This window comes from Gymnoscopelus braueri, assembly GCF_963280865.1.
Source record: "Gymnoscopelus braueri genome assembly, chromosome: 11".
In the NCBI taxonomy this organism is placed as follows: Eukaryota; Metazoa; Chordata; class Actinopteri; order Myctophiformes; family Myctophidae; genus Gymnoscopelus; species Gymnoscopelus braueri.
The window spans coordinates 29,746,600-29,774,095 of NC_137613.1; the positions used below are offsets into that span (position 1 = coordinate 29,746,600).

Here is a 27,496-nt window from a genome sequence, read left to right on the forward strand (position 1 = left end):
AATTCACCACTGGGTAAAAATAAATAAATGCATAATAAAGTATTACAAGCTTATAGGTTAGTAAGACTCAATGAATGCGTTTGTAATGCTATTATAAATTATTGAAGCATACAGCTTGTATCAACATTCTTAAGCAGTCTGTGCTGTTAATACATTTCTTGAGCTTATAATGTCTAATGAATCTGACGTATTTATGAAGCTATTGACACTTAAAGTCTTATTAACACAATTAGTCAGGGGATATTAGCAGAAAGATTTCCAATCTTGGAATAAATTCCTTACCAAAAAAAGTCTTCACCAATGTGTTTGTAAAGGTGTCTAGTAACACATCTCACAAAGACTGAAATTCAGTTTCCCTAGGAGAATTTTTGACAGCTGCTGAAAGTTGGGGTACCCACCATTTCCCTGCATTTCCATGCAAGGCAAAAAAAAAATCTAATTTTAATTCTGTTTTAAGTAGCATGTGAGGGGTCAAACTAGGGTGTTTTTATTATTCTGAATCCATTGCAAGCATTTGGTTTTGCACCAAAACCACTCCTTGGGCTAAAAACAGCCCAATCTCAATGGGCTTTTTACACAAAAAGTATACCTGGACAAGGATGGCTATGGCCGTTTTTAGCCCAAGGAGTGGTTTTGGTGCAAAACAAATGCTTGCAATGGATTCAGAATCATAAAAACACCCTAGTTTGACCCCTCACATGCTACTTAAAACAGAATTAAAATTAGATTTTTTTTGCCCTGCAGGGAAATGGTGGGTACCCCAACTTTCAGCAGCTGTCAAAAATTCTCCTAGGGAAACTGAATTTCAGTCTTTGTGAGATGTGTTACTAGACACCTTTACAAACACATTGGTGGTGATTTTTTTTGGTAAGGAATTTATTCCAAGATTGGAAATCTTTCTGCTAATATCCCCAGACTAAATATCAATATAAGCATCTTACCTTATTAACCTATTAATTAGGGCTTATTACAAGTACCTTTAATATAAAGCATTAAGATCATCAATCTGTCAGACCAACTTCATCTAGCATTTGATGAATAGCTTTTTGTCTAGGTCTTGGTATGGCTGATGTAGAAGGCTGTTTAACCAATTCCCAATCTAACGTTCCAGATTCCAGTCACCATTATAGCCTGGCCGTATTAGAGCAGCGGTTCTCAACCTGTGGGCCGGGATCCCCAGGGGGGTCCCCAGCAGGAAAGTGACAATTTAAGGACTTTTAAGACCTTTTTAATACCTAAAAAAAAGAATAAAGACCATTATGGCATCAAAAGTAATCAACAAACTATACCATAAAAACTGGTCAAACATTGGCCAAATTGTCAAATAATATAAGACATAGGCAAACATTGTGAAAATAGCCGATCTACAAGCTCACAACTCCTACATTCCAAGTGCTTGTCAGGGTGGGGGGGGGGGGGGGTAGCAGTTCAAATATGATTATTTGGGGGGGTCCTCAGTTCAAATATGATTATTTTGGGGGGTACTCAGTTCAAATATGATTATTTTGGGTGGTACTCAGTTCAAATATGATTATTTTGGGGGGCACGGCCTGAAAGGGTTGAGAACCACTGTATTAGTTTAAATTAAATGTTTTGAGACAACTATATATCTCTAGTCTAGAGCATGTTCTTTACTACTTGGTTTATCATGGTCCCCAACTCTCCAGCTGGTCAACAGAGCAATGTTATGCCACCATGAAGACTTCATTGGTGTCATCATAACATTGCTCTGTTGCAGAATCTGGACTATACAGGACTGCACGTTCTCCACTGGAAGGGAGGCGGTGCAGGTACACATCATCATGTTACACCGACATTGGTGCCATAAAAGAATCATCTTTAAAGAGCACTTACACAGGTGGCTGCAATTCGGAACCACCCCCTGTAAAAAGTCAAAGCCTATCCCGCCTATTGTACATATTTTTTATTTTCTACCCGTTTATGATGTTTTTGCATAGTAGTAGTGTATATTTGTATTCATCGAAAAGTTTCGATGAATTGAGTACAAAGGACCTCAATGGAAGCAAGCCATAGTGTTTCTTGGGTTTAAAATCCTCTTAACAGACCTTGTGTTGAACTGTACTTCCCTGTACTTGTCTTTGCAAAATGTTAATAAAGTATTCAATCACTCAATCAATCTCACTCCAGCGGTCAACTTGTCTAGGGAATTGGTTCTCAAAGTGGGGTCCGGGGACCCCCAGGGGGGTGGACCAGGGGGTCCCCAGCAAAAGTAGTTTACTTTTGTACGTCTTTTTTTATATATCGAAAATGATATCTTCTCTTCTGGGGGTCCCTGGCACAAAATCTTTTCAGATGGGGGTCCGCAGCCAAATACATATCAATTTGGGGTCCTCGACATGAAGAAGTTTGAGATCCACTGGTCTATGGGTTGCAGACATGGGACTTGGGGACTGTCCAACTGTTTTTAAAATAGCCTAGCTATATATTATTCAAGGCAACGTAGCAAAGTACAAAGTACATCCTTTAAACAATTTTTTAAAAAAAGATGAAAATGCAGTAACATATACAAAATATATTCTTATACAATAATATAAAACAAGTAAATATTTATTAAATACAAAATAATAAACACATTATAAATAAACGAATATGCCGAAATTGCACAATAGCGACCTCTGGGGTCATCTAATTGGATATGTCACCAATGTGGGTGTAGCACCGCTGCTCGCTCAGAATAGAACTAGCTGTACCAGCAGACTTAACAAGCTAGCCGTTTTTGCTAGCAACAACAACAAGCCAAAACGAGAAGAACAGAAGAAAAGGGCAGAAACGCAGCCACGGATTTCTTGTGGGACAAACATACAGGCCTCGCGGCTAAAACGGTAAATGTGACATTTAATTCGCGCTCGGGTCAAAAAGCAGCACTCGAAGTAAGTTAGTTAAGAGAAGCTAAAACGTTAGCCTTTTAGCTAGCGTTGGTTAGCAGGTAAACTAAGATGGCGGTCAAATCAGCTACGTTGAGCTAACCGAGCTATCCTGGCTGTGTGAGAAAGTAAAGACATTCCTCTGCTGTTTACTAACACGTGAGACGTGTTACTGTTTAATTGTATTTCGCTGTGGTATATGTAGGCTAAGTTACTGTTAACTGGTGGTAATGCACTGTTGTTAAACACGGTAGCTGACGTTAGCATTAGCATGCAGCTGGCTTGATAACACAGAGCAGTGGTTCTCAAACTTTTTCATGTCAAGGACCCCCGAATTGACACTTATTATCCCGCGGACCCCCATTTGAAAAGATATGCCTCAGCGACCCCCATATAAGATTTTTTTACGTCTCCAGCAGTGATTCTCAACCATTTTAATTTCAAGGACCCCCAGTTTGACATGCATTAGGGCTACGGACCCCCATTTAATGGCGTTCCTATCACTTGGACCCCAATTTATATTGTAAAATCTATGTCAATTTAACTCTTGAGAGTGTACAAATGGACCCTAACGGGTCCATTTGGTTCCATTTGTACACTCTCAGAGTTACAGACCCATAAGGGTCCATTTGGTGCCTAATCTATTGTTTTTAATTTGTTACTGTTTTATTTTTTTGTTTTCTTTGTGAAGCACTTTGTAACACAGTTTTGAGAGGTGCTATATAAATAGTTTTATTATTATTATTATATTTAGCTGGGGACCCCTAGAACTCCCTCAAGGATCCCTGGGGGTCCCCGGACCCCACTTTGAGAACCAATGACCCAGAGACCTGAAAATATGTAGCATTATTATATCAGGACATGTGACGGTACCAAACTAAACGTCCGCTTATTATGATCGACTTTGGGCTTCTTTTTCTGTCAAGTTGCTTGTAAGTATTGGTGGTTACCGGTTTTTTTTGGGCTCGTTTCTAAAGTGTAGTTGCTTATTTGGACTTGTTTCCTAAATTAGGAAATCACAAACAACATTAGGCTAATGTTGTTTAAACCAGTGGTTCTCAAACATTTTCATGTCAAGGACCCCCAAATTAGAATGTATTTGTCCACGGACCCCATACAAGATTTGTGGCGTTATGTTTCAAAATATTCCAAAATTACCATTTTATTTTTTAAGATTTTCTTTTTTGAAAATAGCAGATCTACAAGCTCACAACTTGTTGGGAGGCGTTGTGAGCTTGTAGATTGGCTATTTTCAAAAAGTCGTAGCCTAGTCGCTTCTTTTGGGCTTGTTTTCATAGACCTGGTTGAACACTGGTACTAAACGTGTAACAAACTGGTTCATCCACCCGTCCCAGTGGTTGATGGGTTATTTTGTAAGCCAAAAATATAAAAATAAAAACAAACAGGGCGTTTGTTGCACGAAGCACCATCAGTCAGTCCTAAATATAATATGCACATAGGTTTCATTGGATTAAGTACTGCATTCATTATTAAGCTTTTTAAGTATAACCCTTTAAAGTTAAATAACCTTAAATGAGATCTTAAGCAGAAGAACTTTGTATTTTGTGTGCAGTCCGCCACAGAGCTCATGAATGATGTCTGCTTACCCCTGCCTGTCAACTTACCGAACTAGTTATTGTTACTTTATTGTTTTAGCCACAGTTGCATTTTACATTCATTAGTTTTTTTTTTCTCAGCCACATCGTTATCATAGGCAGTAAGCCTGTTCTACCCTTTTTAGTTAGTTTGTTGTCCTCTTTTTACAACGTAGAATATCTATTCCCTCCCCTACCCATGTCTTTTAACCAAACTGTCTAAATGTCTAGTATCCACCAACAGATGCTCTATGTTACCCCACACACACACACACACACACACTCTCTCTCAAAATAAATCCAAGACCTGTAAGAGTAAGGATTTGTCTCTCTCACCTTTTTAAAACATTCCCAGATGCCTCACACAAGACGGTACTCGTCCTCGGAAAGAGACAGCCGGAGCAGCTACCAGGACCGCTACAGGGACAGAGGACGGAGGCGTCGGAGGTCACCTTCCATCTCCTCAAGCAGCGACAGAGACAGGGAGAGGGACAGAGACAGAAGGGGTCGCGGACACAGACAGGAAGGAAGCTATGCACGCACAAGGAGGTAGACTATGTCGTTGCCGTGCTTTTCAGGAAGACATTACTTAGTTAATGTCTGAAGGTCCTAGTTATGTTTTACATGTATGATTCTGCAGATAAATATACCCTTGTTTTGGAACTCTTGTGAGGCCCGAGGTCGGGCTTTAAGCCCCAGGCAGACATTTTGTCCTGAGAAACGCGCTTCTCTCCACTGCAGCCGCAGCTACGACAATCGGTCGGTCGAGCGCCGGCCGTTCGACAGGAGGTTCTGCGAGGGATACCGGCGACTGGACCACAGCAGGGAGCGGGAGAGGGACCGTGAGCGGGAGCCGCACGCCGCCGGCGCCACAACCGAAAGCTACTACCCACGCGACTTCTCGGCCAACATGTACGACTACCGGCGTGGCGGCGGCCGAGAGAGGGAGCGTGAGCGCGAGGAGTCGTACCGACGGAAAGGCAGCAGGCGTAAGCACAAACGAAGGCGGCGTAGATCCAGGTCCTATAGCCCATCATCCTCGGTGAGTAGAACCCAACCCAAGCTGCTGTTTTAACCCCCCTTTACTCCTCCTGTCTGCTTCCATCTCCCTCTCTTCTCTCTTTTGTTCAGGTCTTTCTGTCTCTCCCTCTCTTTAACCCTTTCTTGTTCACAGCTCCTGGACTTGGTAAGTAGCACAATCTTTTTGTTTTGTTTTTTTAGTTTTTTTGCTCTATCAGCAGGATAAAAAAAAAGAAATTCCATCTGAAAGGGCCTTGTTTGAAGTGTTATTTCACTTTGGTATGAACGTTGTTTTTGTTTTAGAAGTGCACATATGCCTCCATTAACATTTCATGAATCGTCAACCCACATTTGCTTGCTGACATACATGTTAGAAAATCTATGGCATGGGGTGTGCGCCTGTGGCTGACCGGAGGGTCAAGCAAATGGTATTGGCGTTCCCGCTTTGCTTCTGGCTGGAGACGTGTTGTATGTCGTAGCCCCTTCTTTGCCTTCGTTCAACATTCTCCCTTCACTGTTCTGCCTAAATCAAAGAAGAAAAATACAGTTTGCGCTAAAAGTCACATCTGTAATACATCCATTTAACAGGGAAAAGTAAAACTAGATGATATAAGTTAATTTATTTTCTGTTGATTTTCACTTATAAATATTGGGAACAGTTGAAACATGTGAAGGGTAATAATAATAAGACTAGTGTAATGACCACTTTCCATACATAGTATGAGATTGCCTCGCCTCTACTCGGTTTACTTTGACTCTACCCGCCCGCAGGTGACAGGCTGTCTGGTGCTAATGATGTCTAGACACAATCTCAATTTTATCTCCCTCTTTCATTTTCTGGTTACATCAAGGTGAGAAAATAGGCCATGTGATTCATTTACTACATTTTAAACCTTTTTTATATCTAATTCCCTTTAGTAGACTACTAGTCTACAATAAAACTAACAATTAACCCCTACTTGCTCCGTGCTATAAGTGCAATATTAGCAGCCTATATACAGAAAGCAATAGGGTAGCATAGGAGGCCAATGCTGGAGGCTTCGTTTGGTTTCTCTCAAAGTTCAACTTCCTGCAAACGGACAAACTCAATGCAGTCTTATCTGAATTGTTACCTGGTGCCAGGTTCTAATAAATGAACTGTCACTTTCCCATTATGCCCCCTTTCCATTGCATAGTCCAATGTTCTACCAAAGTGAAATATTGCTTTACATTTTCTTATACATTTTGTTTTCATATTTAGTTATTTAATAGCTTGCTTTATTTTATGATCATGCAATTTTGTGTGGGGTTGGTAATGTCCACACTGGTGTATTTAGTATAGTTTATATGTAAGCAATGGGTGGAATTTCATGCTTTATAATGGATTTAGGTTTTAGTATTTCCTACTTGACTGCCAATGATCCTCAGAATCTGTTTGCCATCTTGGATAGCAGTTTTGTTTAATCTGAGAAGGCAGCCTGATAAGTTCCTTAATTAGCTATGCTATTGTTTGTTTGGGTTCTGCGTTGATGAATGGATATGCCGGTTGCTTCCTTGTCTGTAAACAGCTGTGGTTGAAAAGGTAGAGGGGGAGAGAAGCACAGGAAGAGAAATGTGATCTTTGACTTGTGTCCCTTGCACTATATTCCTATCGTTATATATTTCCTTCACGTGGTGTCACGCGTGAATCGCCCCATGGCCACCATACAACCACTACATCAACTACAACCTACACCACCCTCCTCCTCCCTCCTCCTCTACCTGTGTCGCCTGATGCCGTGGCTACGGCTGCCCCTCGAAAACTCGCCCCTCGACCCCTTCGGTCGTGTCGTGACCTGCTGATGGCGGTTTGGGGTCTGAACACAGCGGAGCGACAGCCGGACGCGGGCTCCGAGTGCTGTGAGGGACGACGAGGAAGGGCACCTGATCTGTCGGACGGGGGACGTCCTGCAAGAGAGATGTACTCACTGCCACTACTCTATCGTAACCCTTCTCCATATGAGTATAAAAGCATAGAGCATTTTACATGACAGGGGAGTGCCTGATGATGATGCCTTGCTAGAATGCTGTTCGCCCTGGCTGAAAAAGCAAGGGTGGATTGCAAGATTTTTTTTTTGGAAGAGAAGGATTATAGATATCCTGATTTTATTTGTTTTACTTTGTTTTTAAGATTTTTAGCTGTGGAACGTTTTTCTTTTTTAAATAACGTTGCAGGATGTATGACCTCCTTAAACTAAACCTAGAATCTCTAATGTTCTTGTTAGTCCTCTGTTGTGCTTCAGTTTAGAACTCTGTTACAGGTCTAAGACTGTTAAATAAACTAGACATCGCCCATGATAAGGATTAGCTTTCACACCTCCTTCGCCTATGTTGTTTTTTTCAGTGAAGACTAATATTGCACAACATTTAGACACTATCTACATGTACACTTTTCTTCATCATGAGATTTTTAGGTTTACATTCAATGCAAGTCATTTTAGATTTCTGTCCACTTATACACATTACCCCCCCACCCCCGCCATGTCCTTTTGGGCAAAAACTGCATCTCAATAAAAGTGCTCTAAATTTCAAAGGCTGTAATTAGTCACCGTGAAGGGAGCACTGTTAACTGCACCTCCTCACATTCGTTAGTTATCATGCTAGATCGGCTCACAGCGCTTCAAACCTGCCAATATGAATAGGCAGCGGATTGGGGAGGGGATTGGCGCTAGCATTGATACGCCGGTCTTCACTTTGCATCTTTGTGACACTCTTCTTTGCTCCAGCATCTCTAATTCCTCTGTCACTCTACTCCCCCTCTCTTTCTCGCCCTTCTTTGTCTGTCGTGTCTTGCAGATGAGATCGTCAGTACTCTGGGGGAAGGCACCTTCGGGAGGGTGATGCAGTGCATTGACCATCGCAGGTGTGTACCCATAGAATAACAGCAGCTGTTCACTTCTCCCTTAGAGTCTCTCCAGGGGTGCTGCTTCTTACACCTCCGATTCTTCTCTGATGTGGCACATTAAGACTAGTCGCATGCTGGTATACTACAGTACTTGTGCTGTAGTCTGTTCTACCTCCCACATAAGTAGTTTACTGACTGCTGTCTGGAGGTTAAAATTTCTCTGCATAGTAGTTTACAGTAGTTTAGCTGGATCTGATGAGGTCAGTGATCACTGACGCATTAGTCGTGTCCTTTATCTGCAGTTCCCAAAGCATATATGATTAAAACAATAATAATGATAATAAATTCAGCCTTCCTCAGTACTGGCTGGTTTTGTTAATGTTATTATTGATCACATGATTAACTCAGTTCTAACTCTGTATGAACCAAATCCTCTGTCAGTCAGAGCAGGAAATTTCCTTTATTTTCAAGGTTCACTTTATTTTGTAATTTACATGCTTTACAGTGGCTGCTTCCGATGTTTACTAATAGATTTTCAGAATACAAAGAACCCTCAGACAATGCAAGGCAAACGTGACCCGGTAAAATTAACTAAGGTGCTCATGGTAATTTTCCACACTTGACCTCTGCAAGCTCTGGCTCTGTGTCACTGCTGATTAATTATGAAACGGGCACCAGAAAGACAAACCATGCAATTTTATTTTAATGGTTTGGGCCATTTCGTAAGCAATTCCCTAATGCTAATTCTGCCCCTGTATTGCTGTTGAAACTGGATGTATGTTCTCTTTTCTGTTCTACAAAGTAATCTGCTTACCATAATGAAATAATTTGACTTCTGGCGTGTGTCTCAGGACAGCGTTCTTGATTTGTTTCCATTTACTGTGTTGTGGGTGTGAAGTTAAGTGATATTAAAATGTAACATGGAACATTTTAGATATCATCTGTCCCACTCTTCAGGGCCTGTGATTAATCCCCTGTGGGAGTTTGTGCCGTGCATGCGTGCAGGGTGTGGTGGAAGAGGTCATATGAGTATAATCCATGTGAGGTGTTTAGTTGCATCTATTTTGGTCCACACTGATGTTGTGCTCCACAGGGGAGGAAGCCACGTCGCCCTGAAGATCATTAAGAATGTGGAGAAGTACAAGGAGGCAGCTCGACTGGAGATCAACGTCCTGGAGAGAATCAATGAGAAAGACCCGGAAAATAAACAGTGAGAACAGACTCAGTACTGGTTGTTGCACTGCATCCATTACATATTTTTATTATAAAATAAGTTAAAAAAAAGACACACCTGCTCTCCTTAACTCATTCCCTGCCTAGAACGTAAAAAACGTAATTATATCCAATTACCAATTCTGCCAAGAACGTAAAAAACGTAATTAATCTTTTTTAGAAAAAAAAACCCAAAGACCAAGGAGATATGATTTTTCGAAGATCTAGACTCCCATCCACTTCCTTGTTAACTTAAAACTTAAAAATTCTGTATCTCGGCTCCTGAGTACTTTTTTTTTTTCAATGAAAAATCTCTGGCAGTGGGCAAACGCGGCCAGAAATAGTTCAGGCAGTGAATGAGTTAAACCACATTAATCACTACTTTGGGCATGTAAAAAAATTGGCAAAAATACAAAGCAAGACAAATTATATGTATACATTTTTAACATCCGAATTTTTCAAAATAGCGAAAATGGCACATCTACAAGCTCACAACACGTTGCATCACGACCTGTCAAACAAAAACATAATGCCTCCTTATATCAGCAGGTACTAACCAATTTCAACCAATATTATGATGACATGCCCTCTTTCTCTCCGCCTGTCTCTTCCCAGAGTTCTCTCTGTCGCTCGCTTCCTCAGTATGGCACTATGTGTAACATGTTGCGATCATAGTAACGAGGTCTGACTATGAATTGATTAACACGTAATTCGCTGTGTGTGTACCGTAAATTTCGGACTATAAGCCGCGACTTTTCCCCCATTTTTCGACCCTGCGGCTTATATAACGGTGCGGCTTATCTATGGATTTTTACAGCTAACGGCCACTAGGGGACCTCCTAAATCTATGGATTTTACACCCGCGGCTTATAGTCCAGTGCGGCTTATATATGTACAAATCATTCAATTTAGCTGCTGCGGCTTATATTCAGGTGCGGCTTATAGTGCGAAAATTACGGTACTTTACAACAAACTACCACTTCAAAACAGTCAAAAATTCATGATATGGAAATTAAATACTTGCTAATTACAATTTAATGTTGTCTTTCAGTAAGTTATGTGCATATAGCCTGTTGTTAATTGATTTATGATGGGTTGTTGCCGCATGATGCCACATGGTTATTATTGGTCTCATGATACAGATCTTATGCAATTTGTCATAGTCGAACCTCTCCTCTGTGTTCCCCAGCCTTTGTGTTCAGATGTATGACTGGTTCGACTACCACGGACACATGTGCCTCTCCTTTGAGCTGCTGGCTCTGAGCACCTTTGACTTCCTGAAGGAGAACAACTATCTCCCTTACTCCATCACCCAGGTCCGACACATGGCCTATCAAGTCTGCCTGGCCGTTAAATGTAAGTCCTCACAGTCTCTCACACTTTAACCAATTAGACATACAGTATATGAGCTGGCTGATTGGATAATGCATCAACCATATAATCACAATGTCCCCAGTTCAAGGTCAGGTGAATGCACAGGGCGTGTTTTCAAGGGAATGTATCTTTTGAACCGTGAATCCAATCAAAGCACCCTTTTTAGAAGACCTGATTGACTGTTTGACACAAGTCCAAACCTGTAATAGACAAATGGCTTTTAGTTTAACCCATTAACTGCCAGAGGTATTTTCATATTTTTTTAGCCAGTGCCAGAGTTTTTAATTGAAAAAAAAAAAGTACTCAGGAGCCGAGATACAGAAGTTTTAAGTTAACAAGGAAGTGGATAGGAGTCTAGATCTTTGAAAAATCATATCTCCTTGGTCTTTGGGTCAAATTGAAAAAAAAAGAAAATAGTTCACGTAGATCTACGCGATTGGCACGTGGCGGCTTTAAATAGGTTCGCGTAGATCTACGTGATTGGCTGTGAATCAGGTGGTAACATTAATGTTTTATTGGAAGGACACAGAAGCAGAATCGGTAGCGCTGGCCTTAATGGATTAAAAAAATGCTGCTTAGAAATGTCTGTCAAACTTAGCCAAAATTGCACATTGTCAGTGAAATATTGCTGACACACCCACTTCAGGAATGCTACAAAACCCGGGTAACTGTACTGCTGGGACATTTTGTAAGTTCCAATGTGGAACAACTTGTACAATAGCCTGGGGGCTCCGGTAGTTATGGACTGAGTTTGCCAGTTTTCCCACTAGAGGCCAAATCTTAAAAACAACTGATTAGCTCATATGATCAACTAATCAGGCCTTCTAATAATGTATTTCTAAAATAATAATAATGTATTGCTTTATATACATATATAGCAGCATGTGAAATCTCATTGACTCACTCAGAATGACTACCATCTATTTCATGATAATCCATGTTATCGTCTAGGCTTCTACACCCAGTAATATCAATTCTACAAGCTGGTTTTCAATGCTTCTGCTGACAGCAGTCTCTTGGTCTCATGCCACTGCTCTGAATAAACTCTTGAGTGCAGACGAACACGTCCTCATTTACTCTTCACTCCCTCCTCCAAACTCTTACTTACATGTGAACTTCACATTCAAACTGCTTCAGAAGCAGTTTGAATGAAAGCTTCCTTTGTTTGCAAACACTAAACCCTCTGCAGCCACATGAGGGCGTCACAATTCTAGATGTCCTACGAGTAAAGCGGGGCAACATTTACAATATCAAATATCACAATGTATTTGTTTTGTTTTTTTGTGCAGCCAGTTATTTTTACCCCTTCTCCCAATTTTGTCGTTACCAAGTCCTGAATTCCCCATACACTTGTACAGTGTGTTTGATTGATTGAATACTTTATTAGTCAGAAATGTAAACGGCACGAGGTACAATCGGACGTTTAGGCTAAAAGGATGACACACAAAAGTCCTGGGGACTGCTATTGTACCCTACTGGCTCACGACACCTGTCAGTGAGGGCTCTTTATATTGATATATACTTCCCAGGGTAGCTGTCATTGTAATCATCTTAATTTATATGGTACCTTTTAAACAGGGATACAAAGTTCTATATAAATCACTATAGAATAAAACACCAGTGCAAATAAAAGATAGGAGATAAAACAAGTGATACAAGCATTACAAAAAGAAACTCAAAACATTACAGGAATGTTAAACGGAAGTGAGTAAAAAGGCCTTTAAAACACACACACACACATATATATATATATATATATATATATATATATATATATATATATATATATATATATATATATATATATATATATATATATATATATATATATATATATATATATATATATATAAATAAATATATATAAATATGTGTGTGTGTGTGTGTGTGCGCCTGGGGTCATAGGGTGTTTCGGGTCTCGCAACATACACCCTCGCCCAGGTGACCCAGCCGGCGGTTGATCAAGCCCCAACTTACATCCCAGGTAGCTACCCACGGTCAGTCCTATAGGGAAAGACAGGGCCACTCAGTCCGCTTCTCCGGAACTACTCTGCCTGAACACGGGGAGGCTCTGGCACGTGGAGGGACTAGGCTCTGTGGGTGACCTCCTGGCCGGGCTCCTCCTTCGTCTCACCAGGTCCAAGACCTGAGCGCTGTACCAAATCCGCTGCACCAGATATATATGTGCGTGTGTGTGTGTGTGTGTGTGTGTGTATGTATATATATATATATATATATATATATCTATATATATATATATATCCACACACACACACGTGTGTATGATTGCAAGTGAGGTAGTAGCTAGGTACTAGACCATGAAGGTGGTAACAGTAAACCTATAAAACTTTTCTAAGATTAACTGCTGGCCAGCTAAAACTAGTGACGTGCTTGTATCACCTTGAACCAGTTAAAAGCCTTGCAGCTGCATTCTGCACCAACTGCAACTGATGTAGATAGCTTTGGCTGAGGCAGGAGTATAGTGAGTTGCAGTAGTCTAAACGAGAATAGAGGAGGGCATCAACGACTCACATCGTCGTCACTGGACAAAAAGGACCTTTACTTGACCTTTACTTTGTTTTTCAGGTAAAGGAAAACAAGTGTACAGCTCTTTTAATTAAAACAGAAGTCGCCATTAAATGATCCATCCAACATGAAATGCTCAATCCTCAATGGGTTCTCTCTGTCTGTCTATATAAATCTGTGTGTGTAACCGATTCACTAAATCAAATTCCATGCATGTGAAAACTTGGCCAATAAATACTTCTGATAATGACTCTGATTTGAATTTAAGATTTACTTTGTTTTTCAGGTAAAGGAAAACAAGTGTACAGCTCTTTTAATTAAAACGGAAGTCGCCATTAAATGATCCATCCAACATGAAATGCTCAATCCTCAATGGGTTCTCTCTGTCTGTCTATATAAATCTGTGTGTGTAACCGATTCACTAAATCAAATTCCATGCATGTGAACACTTGGCAAATAAATACTTCTGATAATGACTCTGATTTGAATTTAAGATTTTGAATTTGATTTTATATTAACACTGAGTTTAATTTCTCTTCTCTCCCGTCCGTAGTTCTCCATGACACCAAGCTGACGCACACGGACCTGAAGCCAGAGAACATACTGTTTGTCAACTCAGACTTCACAATGACCTATAATGTAGAGAAGGTGAGAAAGTAGGACATGGAGTAACAGGAGAGTAACTCTTTTACTCTTAACAGTCTCTGGTGGATTTCAAAGTCCCTGTAGAGTAGACAACTTGCCAGCCTTAGATGGCTTTGACCACGTTTTCATACTGTTTTCCCTCGCTGCTGAATAAAAATGGAGGAACAGAAGGATCAGAGTCACTGTGGGACTACAGTTTTTTTCAGCGCCTGTTTTTAATATTCAGTTTTGTCCTGAATGGAACTTTTTGGCTTTGCTGCCTGAAGAAATCATGAATAAACATTATTTGCCTGCAGGTATAGTTTGGAAATGTCTATCAAAATGACTGCAATGAAGTTAAATATGAAATCGCTATATGCAGGTCTACTGTTACCAACCAAGTATTTTAGTGCTAATTATGTTACCTTTTTATCTTTTTATCTTCGAAAAATCATATCTCATTGGTCTTTGGGTCAAATTTGGAAAATTAAAAAATAAAGTTTTTTTTTTACGTCAGTGGCAGTATTGGTTAATTACGTCAATTACGTCAGAGGCAGTGAATGAGTTAAGAGTGAACTACTTGAACCCTTGCATCCTTTTTCTGGAGAGTACATTCTACAAAAAATAGCAGATCTACAAGGACACGACACAGAGCGACGTGTTGCAAGCTTGTAGATCAGCTATTTCTTTTTTGTAAGTTTCAAGTTCACTAAGTATAATTTAAGTGGTTACGGTTTTACACTTTATGGAGAGACTGGTACATTGTACTATCTACGGTCTAACATCCAAGTGTTCCTCTTCACCAGAAGCGAGACGAGAGGACTGTGAAGAGCACAGACGTGAGGGTGGTGGACTTTGGCAGTGCCACCTTCGACCACGAGCACCACAGCACCATCGTTTCCACGCGGCACTACCGTGCCCCTGAAGTCATACTTGGTGAGTGCACTTTGAAATCTTCAGGGAAGAGAGACTACATTTGACGTGTCACTCTGTGAATCTGTCCACACATACTGATTTTTCTGAAAATGACATTTTTTTCCCCTCTCTGTTTAAAAACAGAATATCCATATATTATACATAAGTGACAATACCTGTCTAATTAGAGGACAAAACAATTCAAAGTTTTGTCTGATCAAAGTAGCATCAAGCACACTGAACGTGCTCAGTCATTAAATCAGTCACCCAAATGATCAATCTGTGAATCCGGTTTGGTGTCTTTGACATGCTGCTGCAGCACTAACATGTCACATTAGGTTGGTTCTAGTCAGACTCTTAAGCCCCCACAGGCGGAGTAGACACAATTAACTCTGATCAGCTTTGGAGGCACTCGGTCCTACATGTGATGAGAGTTAAGCACGGAACTCTTTGGACACGTTTGATCTTTCCAGTAGATTAGTGTGACTTTTGTCTTATGTCATGTGTAGGGTCCTGATCTATTCTTAGCTTTAGGGAAGTTGTTTCAGCTTCAAAACCTACATCCTTCGGTGTACAAATATTTTGGTTCTTTTTCAATTATGACTGGCTTAATGTTAAATATCCTGTTTATTACACGGCTACTTAATAAAAGGGTATAAATATATATAATATATACATTGACACAAAATATAACAACAAAAATGTATTCATTTGTAAAAAAAAAGAAGGTTTAATTGCTTACTGAAAAGAAAATAGTCAATTAGACTATTTTCTATCTCTACTATCTAACACCTCTAGCTTGCTCTTGTTTAAATAAAAAAAATTCTTATGAAGAATAAAGATTGTAAGAAATGTACTAAATGTGTGTGACATTGTGACACATTGATGCAGTATGTTGACTGTGTTGTTGTCCTTCAGAGCTCGGGTGGAGCCAGCCCTGTGACGTGTGGAGTATTGGGTGTATCCTGTTTGAGTACTATCTGGGATTCACCCTGTTTCAGGTATAATAACGCCAGCTGCTTGCCTGCCTCCCTGTATTCATTGAGCTATTAGGTGGAGGAGAGGAGTTGTTGGATAATTGGTTTCTCAGTTACTTAAAACAGTGATTCTCATCCTTTTTTAATTTCAAGGCCCCCCAGTTTACAGTAATATGCATTAAGCCACGGCCTCCCGTTTGATATATATATATTTTTTTTATCTCTGGGACCCCAATCTACTCTTGGAAAAAGTAGCCCCTTGGGCTACTTTGCAGGGTTTAAATTTTCCAGGACTGGTCCTCGCATAGATAGACGTTAAAGAACACACATACACACCCTTATACACCAGCAGTCGCAGGGAAGCCCATTTTATAATTTCACTAGGATTAACACTTTTTTGTTGAGGTTGCTGTTTGTCTGTTGTGACTCCATACGGACAATCAAGCCCTTTTATGGTGACTCTGAATCAGCTCATAGACGATTATTATGGAGATGGGATTTGTGGCAAGTCATGTTTCATTTGTTTCTCTCAGACCCATGACAACCGAGAGCATTTGGCCATGATGGAGAGAATACTAGGACCAGTTCCCTCCAGGATGATACGTAAAACACGGTCAGAATACACGCACACACACACACACACTTACCGCTATGCCTTTTGATTTCCTCAGACTCATATTTATCTAGTCACACATTTACACATTTACAGACACACACGCCTGCTCACATGCATCTGTCTGTCCCCTGCAGGAAGCAGAAGTATTTCTACCGTGGCCGTCTGGATTGGGATGAGAGCTCATCAGCTGGAAAATACGTCAGAGAGAACTGCAAACCTCTGAGGGTGAGAATGAACTAGAGCGATGTTCAGCGCTTTGAGAAAACGGCAGTCTCTTGTTTTAATGCTGCTACTAGCATGCCTCTTAATTGTTTACACATGCTTCTTTCAACCTGCGAATATTGTTAGCCAAGCACTCAAAATCATTAACAAGCTACTCTGTACTACTACTTTGTACTTATTTTGGAATGTTTTCTGGTCAATGTATATATTGTTTTATATAGATTATTCTCAACAAAGCTAATTTCTTAGAATGCAAGGTTCTATGCAAATAGTAATAGTGATTTCTCTCTCTGTTCCTGTCCTGGGTTTTCTGGTCTTCCAGCGGTACCTGCTGTCTGAGGCGGAGGAGCACCACCAGCTATTTGACCTGATCGAGAGTATGTTGGAGTATGAGCCGTCGAAACGCCTGTCCCTGTCCGACTCCATCAAACACCCGTTCTTTGAAGGTGGGGGGACGAGCGATTCGGCAGCGGGGAAAAGCTGGGAGGCGAACCGGGACATCAGCCGGTGACCCGCAACGATGCAACCATAAGACTCTGTACCGCGGAGGGAGAACGAGTTCTGTTTTCTGTTTTTATAAATGTGGAGCAGAAGATAACAGGGGAACTGTTGAACTGGTGCATTGATTGGGGCTCCTCTGTCTGAAGGTGCTAGATGTGTTTTTTTTTTTTTTTGGTCATTCAAGCATGGACATCTTCCTTTTTACCTGCCACCCCCAAACCCCAGCGCACCCCAATGTGCGTACGCACACACACACAAACTGACTTCCACCTCTGCAGCCACAACAAGAGAGGCTTTGTTGTAAGTTGGGGTAACACAAGAAAGACTCTTTTCAATACTATCATTATTATTAATACCAACGGAGGACAGATTCTCAAGATATTTCTCCTGCCAGCTAAATTGTAGCCCTGTAGAAACTCCAGTCTTCCCTCTTGACTTACTACTACTCCTTTTTTACTTTCTGTGGTTCCCATCCTTTCTAACCCCCTTCTCAACTTTCTTCCAGGTCCGTTACCGGTTTTCCTTCCTTTTTCTCCTAGCCTTTTCTTAACTTCCAGAACTTCCCTCCCCCTATCAGTATGTTAAGACCTGAACTTTCAGACCCAGCAATCACTACTTATTCAGTGTCATCTGAACTCTGTTTTTAAAACTGAAAACTGTCCTCTGATTATACAAGTTGAAAGACCTAGAAACATTTTAGACCCGTATATGCAATGAAAGTCATTGACGTCTGCAGAGTCAGACCCCCCCCCCCCCCCCCCCCCAAGACGAGCAGTTGTGCTCTATGCTTACCGTCCACATTTTTTAACATCTAAGGGTTAAACTTTAAATTACACCTTTTTGTGTTTTTGCTATCATCACATCAAGGAGCAAGCAAACCAAATATTTTTCCACAAATGATAGTTGAGGATTTGCCACGACAACACTGATGGGCGTCCCTGGCAACGGTGTGCATTTCCAGTTTTGGTTTGGCATGCACTTAAGTTGCGTATTAATATATAACTGTTCTGAATCTTTTACGTAGAAAAGGAGCCATATGGACTGTTCTTGGCCCATGTATTGATAATGATGGTGGACATTGGACACTCCACACCTATAGGCCTCTATAGCCTGACTTATCGATAGATATATCTTATTTCTGTTACGTTATGCAAAGATTTTGGTGTGTGTGTGGGGGGTGTTGATGGTTTCACAATAATGTATTTCTCCGTGACCCGTTTCCCTCAGTAGCTTTTACTCAATATCTGTTTTGGGAACAGTTTCAAACGTGTGCATCCAAACATAAACTGCCTTGTTTTATTCCATGTGTGACATGATGATCAGACTTGTCTGGTCTCTTTATTGAGATTAAGCACACAGTTCTGGCTGGTAACCAATAGACGGCTCACGGATGCTGTTTACATTATTTATTATTATTACTCGACAGTCGCAATCCCACCCCTCCCCCTGACCGCACACCCCTTCATTTTTTGTATGAGATGAAACCATATAAAACTGTATATATGTATGATTGTGTAGAATTAAATTTATGTCCTTCTCACTTACTACTTGCTGTAGATGTCAGTTTGGTGCCTGAGGCAGGGACATGGAGACACAGCCACAACCACATTAACCGTGGCGTCCCTATTTTGGGCTTGTCACTATAGACGGAAATTATTCTCATATAGTAGATCCACAAGCTCATAGATCGTATAGAGCTTATAGATCGGCTATCGAAAGTATAAGCTGGGGTTTAAAACTGTAAATGGTTAAGTACCGGGTCTCGCTGTTCATTCTCTCTAAAATGGGGCGGTATTGAGTTCACCTTAAGTTCACAATACAGCCTCCATCTGAGAACGCTCAGAGATTGGAGTTTACACCGACCCGTGCTCGGTCGAACCAATCAACGGCAGCTATGGGTGGGATCTTGGCGAGACCGGGTGCGACGCCATCGAGAATCGAGAAGCGCCTATTGCATTGTAGTTCTTTCACTATTCTTCATGGCCGTTACCACGAACGGCAACACTACAAGTTCTACTACTATACGTCATGTAGACACATCAATATGATTGGTTGGAGTTAGCACGCCCAGACGGTGATAGACAGACGGTCCCGTCCAATCACCTGCCAAGTAGGTTGAAAAAAGTGACCGCCGTCTTGCAGTGGTTGAGCTACCGTGGTCTCAGATGGAAGTAGCTCGTGAAACCATTGTGTGAAGCAAGCTTCTTCCATCTGGCGGAGTCGGGTTACATTCTCTCACCTTGCTTCATTATTCCATCACTGATAATCCACCGGCTTCGAGTGCTATCAATGCATTGAATGGGAGATTATCACGTTTTATCAGACCATTCAGGAGCTACTGACCTACTCGGAGGCAGAGCAGTCCCCACCACATGATTTACGATTCTGTGCCTATCTGTAGATAACTCGAACGGTGCTGAGTAGGCTCAAGCGAACGTCGCAACTTTTGGGACGGCAACTCACGTGGCTCCAGTTCGCTTGCGCACCTCCGTCATGGTCCGAAACCGAACTTTTTAAGTCATCTCCGTCGGTAGTATGTCTTGATAACACCCAATGAATGGTCTGATAAATCGCGGGTAGGTCAGTATGTCGCCTACTTCACCCATTCAATGGTCTGATAAAACGTGATAATCTCCCATTCAATGCATTGATAGCATCCAAATGGGGTGGATAATCCCTTAATTGCCTGCTTGACACAATATGTGCCCGGGACCCACATTGACTCTGGTTTACACTGTCAAACAGAGACCTGCCACATATTTGGGAACAGGTTGTCAATTTTGGGGGGGATGTTGGAAGAGTGACAACAAAATTAAATATAAATCATCTCCAACACCTGACAAAAAAGGAGGTGCTTGCTTTAAAGGCAGAGCAACAGATAATTTTTAATACTGGAAATTCAAATATGTGAAAAAACGACTTGTTTGTTATAAACAAAAAGTGTTACTGTAAGTTTGGAAGTTGTGTTTGAACAGCTAATCCTTCCCCGCCCCAACATTTCCCATACTCAAGGCTGTGAAGTCAGTACTGGAAATAGCATTACCTTGCTGTTGCTGCAATATATCTAATTGTATATTTAACATTTAGAAAGGGGTCCAGAGCATTGCAAATAATTTTGAATGTTAGATACTGGCAATTTACATTTATAGGGAAATATTGTACAGTACAGTCAATACAGTAAGTACAACCAGCAACGTCCTCCACTTGTGATGTCATGATTCTAAAATAACATTTGTTCAACTTTTAGTTTTAATTCATTTCCATACAAAATGATTACATAAAAAAGCAACTGATATTGTCTAGACTCTAGATATGTCAAGTAAATATATGAAGTCCCTTATCTGTTGCCATACATTTAAGGCAGTGGCATATTACACAATAATGGGAATTACTGTATATTTTTTAGGCTTAATATTTTTGCACATGCTTCTCTTATTTGTATCTTCATATTTGTTATGTACCACCTATAGCTGCAAAATCTCATCTTAACCACTTAAGACCAATTTTCAGAAATGTCAAAAATCACCGATTTACGAGCTTGTAGATCTGCTATTTGTTTTTGAAAATGTTCGCCTAGATTAGAATGACATGCCCAAAATAGGGACGCCAGGTTGAACATGTTTAAAACACAGAACGAATGTTACGATTCCTTGTTTTGCTGTCGTTTCTCCAATGTAGTGGTGTGTGTGTTGTGTTGAACCCTGGTAACTTTCCAAACACCTTGTAACAGGCCTCCTAGTGAACTCCCCCGTTCCATTCTGCTGGTGAATTCTTCCTTCCTGAACATTGAGTCCTCCAACTCTCCAGCCCCGCCGAGACAGCGAGGTCAAGGTCGGAAGCTCATCTTCAACAGGTGTGTCCGGACATCATCACAAACGGCCCTCCATCTGTCTGTAATTCATCTCTCCACCTGTCTCACTCTTTCCCTCGCTTCCTCTCCGTTGCCCATCTTGTCACCTCCTCTGGAAACTGGAGCATGGGTGCTATAAAAAGAGATATCATGATGATACTTTAAACCAACGGCAAAGAGATGGTGTTGCTGTTGTAGCCAAAATAATAAAAATGTGGAGGATGTTCTTTGTAAGCTTGGGTTCAGTTTCACTTCAGAAATACAACCAAATGTTTACCGTTTCAGTTACAGTCACTTACAGTCAGCATCTGCTGTTTAATTATGTTACATTTCGTCACCTTGCTAAACTAATGGCCTAAGTAATTTTTTGAGGAAAATGATATTTTTGCCTAAGTCGGCTCGTCATGACACTGGCCACCTCAGGTAAAATCCCCTATATCCTAATTGAAAAGGATCATGCTATTCCTGCCCCTTTTAGTATAATGGCCCTAAATAACTCCCTAGTGTGACTTAGGCAAAAATCATTTGGCCTAAGTCAGGTTTAATCCTATTTAAACCTATTTAAATCTCATATGTTACATAACTGACAGTTATTTTTAAATTAATAGTCATACATTTTGGGTGAAATTATTAAGAAATATCCTATAGTTTTGTTTTGGATCAGTTTTTAAATTTTTCCTGAAAAAATGACTTAGGCCATTAGTTTAGCAAGGTGACGATTTTGAATGCTTTATATGATTTATCTTTTCTTTAAAACTTAAAAATGTAATTTTTGCAAAATGAATAATAGCCAAAAAGTTGTATTCTTGGATCATTGACAATATTGCAGTTGAGCATGGTCAAATGATCTCATGCAGGTCATCAGTACAATCTACTGTAAGGCCAGCTGATCTCATGCAGGTCATCAGTACAATCTACTGTAAGGCCAGCTGGACACTTATAGGAAAGTTCTCGTCATTGAAGAGTCATTCATCTTCTAAATCTCCCTCTCTAATGAGGGGGTGACTCATCATTCTCATTCTCTGTCTGCACATCTCCCTCTCTCTCTTCATAATAATAATGGTCACATTCCTGTCTGCAATAGAAATTTCAAGAGATTTAGTCTGTTATCTATTCAAATATAACCCACAATTGCACATCTATGAGTCACCCCAGTGATCACAATGTGAACTAAGATCAACCATGCCTGTGTAGAGTTTCTGACTCCTCGCTTTAACTAATGAGATCAAACAATGCTTACGTGTTCAACTAATCTGCGGCATTAGCAGGTAAATCCCCATAAGAGGAGAACGTGACTGAGGAGAGACATACACAGGTTGGGAGCACCTGAAGCAAGCAGCTGGACACTGGGGTTGTACACCTTTCAGGAGCTTGCAGAGCCCAAGCAGCTACACCACTGACATGTATGTACTGTTATAGTATCTATGAGGGACACAAATTGGATGAATTTATGCAGTAACTTGTGTTATACATGTATTTAACATTACATGCTTTGTCCTTGCAGACCTAAAACTGGAACCTTGGGACGGAAATTGAGAGAAAAACCAGATCTCGGATTTATATAACATATTCAAGACATCAATGCATAGTCCTAGATTTCTGTGACATACTACACAGGACCAGCTGTCATAAACATCAACGTAGAACTGTGGAGATGGATTCCATGAGGTTGCTGGGCGCTCCTCTCAAACAGTTCACCAGCTGCGTGTCTGAGAAGAGCACAAGCAGCAACAAGAATACAGCTACCAAAAAGACTCAACCCAATTGCAGGAACATCTTCGGACGTAGGAAGAGTGTCGGACGGAGGAGAAGTCTTCCTTGCAGCAGTCAGAAGGTTCCAGACTCCTGGCTCAGAGTGTATCAGGATGAAATCAACAGAGAGAGGTAAGAATGGTCTTAAAATAATCACTTTAAAGGGGTAGTTCACCCCCAAAATGTTTCTATCGATTAGTTTTTAGATGTTCATATCTCAAACATCTAGTAGTGATAAAAAGAATTTCAAGGACCCCCAATTTGATATGCATTAGGCCACGGACCCCCATTTGATATCATATTTTTATGAAGAAAAATAATAAACCTGCACACTCATCTGCTCCAAAGTAATTTAATGACGTTTCGAGCCGTGGCTCTTCATTGGAGCCTTGGCTCGAAACGTTGTCATTAAATTACTTTGGAGCAGATGATTGTGCAGGTTTATTATTTTTCTTCATAATACTTTCCAACCCAGCACCTCACCCCACAAAGTGATGTGCGTGTGGTATTAGTTTTTGTATACCATATTTCTTATCCCTCGGAAAGTCGTAAAGGAGGATTTTTACACTGTAAAGTGTTAGTTTAGCTCTTTAGTGTGCAAATTGAACCAAATGGACCTTTAAGGGTCCAATAGTTGGTTCCATTTGTACACTCAATTACAGACCTGTAAGGGTCCATTTTGATCCCTAATTATCAATAATTTATCTGGGGACGACCAGCAACCCCTCAAGAACCCCTGGGGGTCCCCGAGCACCACTTTGAGAATCACTGATCTAGCGGAGCTGTTCCCAACCCTAGTCCTCAGGGACCCCTGGTACTTCTGGAACTCGGTCCTACCAGGTAGTTGATTACATGTTTATTTGTCAAACCGCATTGCTTAAGTGTTTTAGCATACATGCTAAATTGCTATTCTCAATACCTGTCCACAGGTGGCTTTAAGAATGCTGAATATGAAAGAGGATAAAACATGTAACAATCATCTGGACTCCTAGATCAAACTAGTACCTGACTAAACTGGTAGCATAACAAAGATGCCAGTGGAGTGCAATTCAATTCCTGTTTGGATAGAAAACCGTAGCAGTACCAAGGCTCTCAGAGGACTAAAGACATGTGACCTGATCTGGAGGACTGTCTGTCAAGGTCTTAAGAACTTTAGCCACACTGTAAATATACCATGATTTGTTTACTATTGTGGTACTGTATGCATCCAGACTGACGATAGTGTTGGCATGGAGGTAGTTAATCTGTACTAGTCACCTCAGGATTAGTATTTACCTCATTAGAATAAGCCACTTCTGTGTGTGTGTGTGTGTGTGTGTGTGTGTGTGTGGGTGTGTACCATAGGAAACGACAACAGACCATCTTGGCAAAGAAGAGCGCTGAAAGGACTGTGCGAAGAACTCCCTTCAGGAGCCAACACTGCCTACCACGTGTAAGTGAAAGGTTCTTCATACACTGTCTACAGGGTTATAAAATGAAACAAATGTGGTATTTATTTATTCATTTCAGGTCTTTGCTTGGCATCCTTTTTTTTTATTGTTGACTTTTATTTATTCAGGGAAGACCATTGAGAGCAAGCTCTCTTTTTCAAAGACGCCCTGAGTACAACATGATCACAACATATACAAAAAACAATAACATTTTAAATAAAGTGCAATATATAGTTTCTAAAAATGAAGTTAAATACAATGGAAGCTTGCCACACAGGGCCTTATAAATAAATACATAAAACACAATGTTGCTCTCTGTGAATGGCAAGAGAAGGCCAGCCCAGTTTTTCATATACATTTCAGTGATGGGTGTGAAAGCCATTGCCGGTAATGAAACATATCATTATACCCTATAGGGTTTGTGTTTGGGGACCTTGTAAATAGCATACATTTAGTCTTGTCAGAGTTCAAGACAAGCTTCATAGCGCCACCAGGAGTCCAACTTATGTAAAACACATTTTTTTATATTACTCCTACAGATTTTGTCCAAACATCACGCGAACCAGTACACATTATCTCTATAGTCATGTGATCAAGATCGATCTGTCCGATTTTTCATTTTCTATCAACCTTGCTGGCCCACAATAACCTACCTGACCTGGCGGAGACCTGTGCTCCGAGGAGCACTTTCTCTAGTTTATTCTCTTTTCGTCACTTGTATTCTCTTTTAGAGGTGATGGAAAATATTTCTTAAGATGTTTTTTTTTAGGTATCATTGAGATAATGTTACCTTTTGCTCGTTCCTTCCTGTGCAGCACACCGCCTCTGCCAGGAGGAAGCCTGCCATGAAAGATGACTCCTTCTTCGGAGCATTCCAAGGTCTCAGTCTGGACGGTTTCATGGGAGGTTCCCCCAGCTCACCTGCTGCTCCGAGCACAAATGGAGAACAGTGCAAAGTGATGTGAGAGATGGTCCCTAGCAAGGGAAACACAATCTGGTGTTGGATGGGTCCTTCTTGCAGGAGTACAGGACTCATTGGAATGCTGATTGTCATTGAAAATCAAACCTTTTTGATCCCATGGAGAGGTAAAATGGAATAAAAAGGCAATTTTATAGTTATCACTAATAAGTTGTTTGTACACTGTGTACATTTCTTTGCACACGTTGTGTATTATAATCTGCCAAATAAAGAGGAATATATTTTTAGTAAATGAATTTAGTGCAAGTGACAATGAAACTTTTTTGAAAATGTTCTTTAACCCTCAATTTGTTGGTCCCTCAATTTGTTGGTCTTACCAGATACTGCAGATCCATTTCTCATCCATGATTTCTTATTATTCTTAGTTTTGGGGATTCATCAATATTTTCTTATGTTTGCTCTTCTCTAAGCTAAGATTTTATTTTTTAAAGAGTGGTCGAGAGCACTTTTACTGAGATGAGAGGGAAAAGGGTGTTTTCACAGTCCACAACTGTTGTTTGTCCAATGCCAGAATCTAATTAAACTTTATATTACATGTTTTCCAGTAATTATAAAGATTGGTCCATTGATCCCTATTATGATGATATTGCGTACGTTCAGCTTCTTTTTCTGAGCGTGTTTTTCAAAAACACAGCAGATACAGCATCACAAATGTTTGTTTTTCCATTGCTGGGTTTTTGATATTCCTATAAACTGCCCTTATATAGTGAAGATGGGGCGTTATCTATGCTAAACAAACATATGGCCATGCCCCTCCAATTTAAAATCAAGTGGGAATCATCATTCACACCTGGGCAATAGCAGATTTGGATGTTAAAGTGCGATATCTATACTAAATTACAAACATTACAAAGCATGTAAGACAGTAAGACGAGGCAAAATCCGCAATGCAGTGGTCAAATATGTGCTTTTCAAAGCAAGAGGTTGAGAGTTAAAAACCTCAGCCTCATATGTTTTTTTCTAAGTTTGCACTGGCTCTACTTAACTGAAGAGCTTGCCAGAATGAGAATATCAAAGCACGTTCAATTATGGTTAATTTTGATGAAAATAAAAGCTTTTAGATGCCCAAGTGACATTGTGGATACGATGAAAAAATCAGTTCCTCTGTAGGCTACAACTACAGATCAATCATCACCATCCAACATTTTTATAAATATGTTGTCACCTGTGTCTTCCATGCTTCTGTGATGCTTTATAATATAGAGTTAGTGGTTTGAAACCACCAGTGGGAACTGGGAACATTTTCTGCATCTAAATCTTGTCAGTGATAGTTTCTATACCTCTGTAGCACAACTTAAGGAATGTGTTAGTTTGTGGTTCAAGATGACTGTTGGGAACATTTAAACCCTATAGATTTCACTTCATTGACAGCTTGTATGCCAGCGTGGCTCAAACGGTTTATAAACCGAAAAGGTTCAAACCCCTGTAGGGACACAATAAAACATCTATCAAATGCCTCAACACTATTTGAAGTTGAGGTGGAGAACACACAGAAGAGGTGGCAGGTCAAAACACGGTAAACACCTCTCCCTGACAGAATGACTGACTGAATCTACAGTAGGACCCACTGATGATCAGGGTTTATTATGACACAACTGAGATTTAGGTTATTGTTTAAAACCATCTGGTGTAACATTTTTACCCAGATTTACACTTTGTCATATATCTGTTATTGACATACCATAGTCATTCATTAGTTTGAGTAGCCTATAGCAGTTCTAATCAACCAAGAGTAACAAGGTTATGTTAAATCAAGTACATTTGTCACTTTGGACTGTTACATTAAAACAATTATGGCTATAAAGTTTTCAACTAGTTTCTCAATCAGTGCCGTATTATGACCACAGCTCATTTTATATTAGCTGAATTAAGTTTGAGAAAATACCGCTTTATACATGCAGCATATCAATGATCAATTATAGGTTGAGCCCATGTTTTGTTTTGAGCTATTCTGGTGACTCAGGGATAACAAATTACATAAATTGAATCCAACCACTTCCATTTCATGTATTTATTCCAACAACCACCAATAAAGAATTAAAAACAGGAAGTTCATGTGCTGTGAACAATTTAGTCTAACAAGTACAAAGTATTATGGCATTGTATAATAACTTTATTATTTTAACAACAGTACTGTATGGCATTTTGTTTAAAC

The 27,496-nt window shown here is 40.3% G+C and overlaps 1 protein-coding gene across 3 annotated transcripts; it reads left to right on the plus strand.

The window, feature by feature from the left end:
- Positions 1 to 2,700: 2,700 nt before the first annotated feature.
- clk2a (CDC-like kinase 2a) lies at positions 2,701 to 25,623 on the plus strand. Of its 3 annotated transcripts, XR_013934078.1 has the most exons (18): positions 2,701 to 2,843; positions 4,836 to 5,029; positions 5,222 to 5,522; positions 7,346 to 7,439; positions 8,315 to 8,381; positions 9,457 to 9,573; positions 10,765 to 10,931; positions 14,029 to 14,123; positions 14,906 to 15,035; positions 15,933 to 16,015; positions 16,525 to 16,604; positions 16,742 to 16,832; positions 17,152 to 17,630; positions 21,061 to 21,183; positions 22,449 to 22,583; positions 22,685 to 23,064; positions 24,277 to 24,364; positions 25,178 to 25,623. XR_013934078.1 is itself a non-coding variant. In XM_080442913.1 (13 exons), exons 2-13 carry the CDS (start codon positions 4,836 to 4,838, stop codon positions 17,338 to 17,340), a joined length of 1,608 nt encoding a protein of 535 aa, XP_080299039.1. In that variant the 5' UTR covers positions 2,701 to 2,843; the 3' UTR covers positions 17,341 to 18,874. The 3 variants fall into 3 exon arrangements, 2 of the variants coding, with proteins under 2 accessions (XP_080299039.1, XP_080299040.1); XM_080442913.1 differs by lacking the exons at positions 21,061 to 21,183; positions 22,449 to 22,583; positions 22,685 to 23,064; positions 24,277 to 24,364; positions 25,178 to 25,623 and having other exon boundaries at positions 17,152 to 18,874; XM_080442914.1 differs by lacking the exons at positions 2,701 to 2,843; positions 4,836 to 5,029; positions 7,346 to 7,439; ... (3 more) ...; positions 24,277 to 24,364; positions 25,178 to 25,623 and having other exon boundaries at positions 5,383 to 5,522; positions 17,152 to 18,874.
- Positions 25,624 to 27,496: the final 1,873 nt, after the last annotated feature.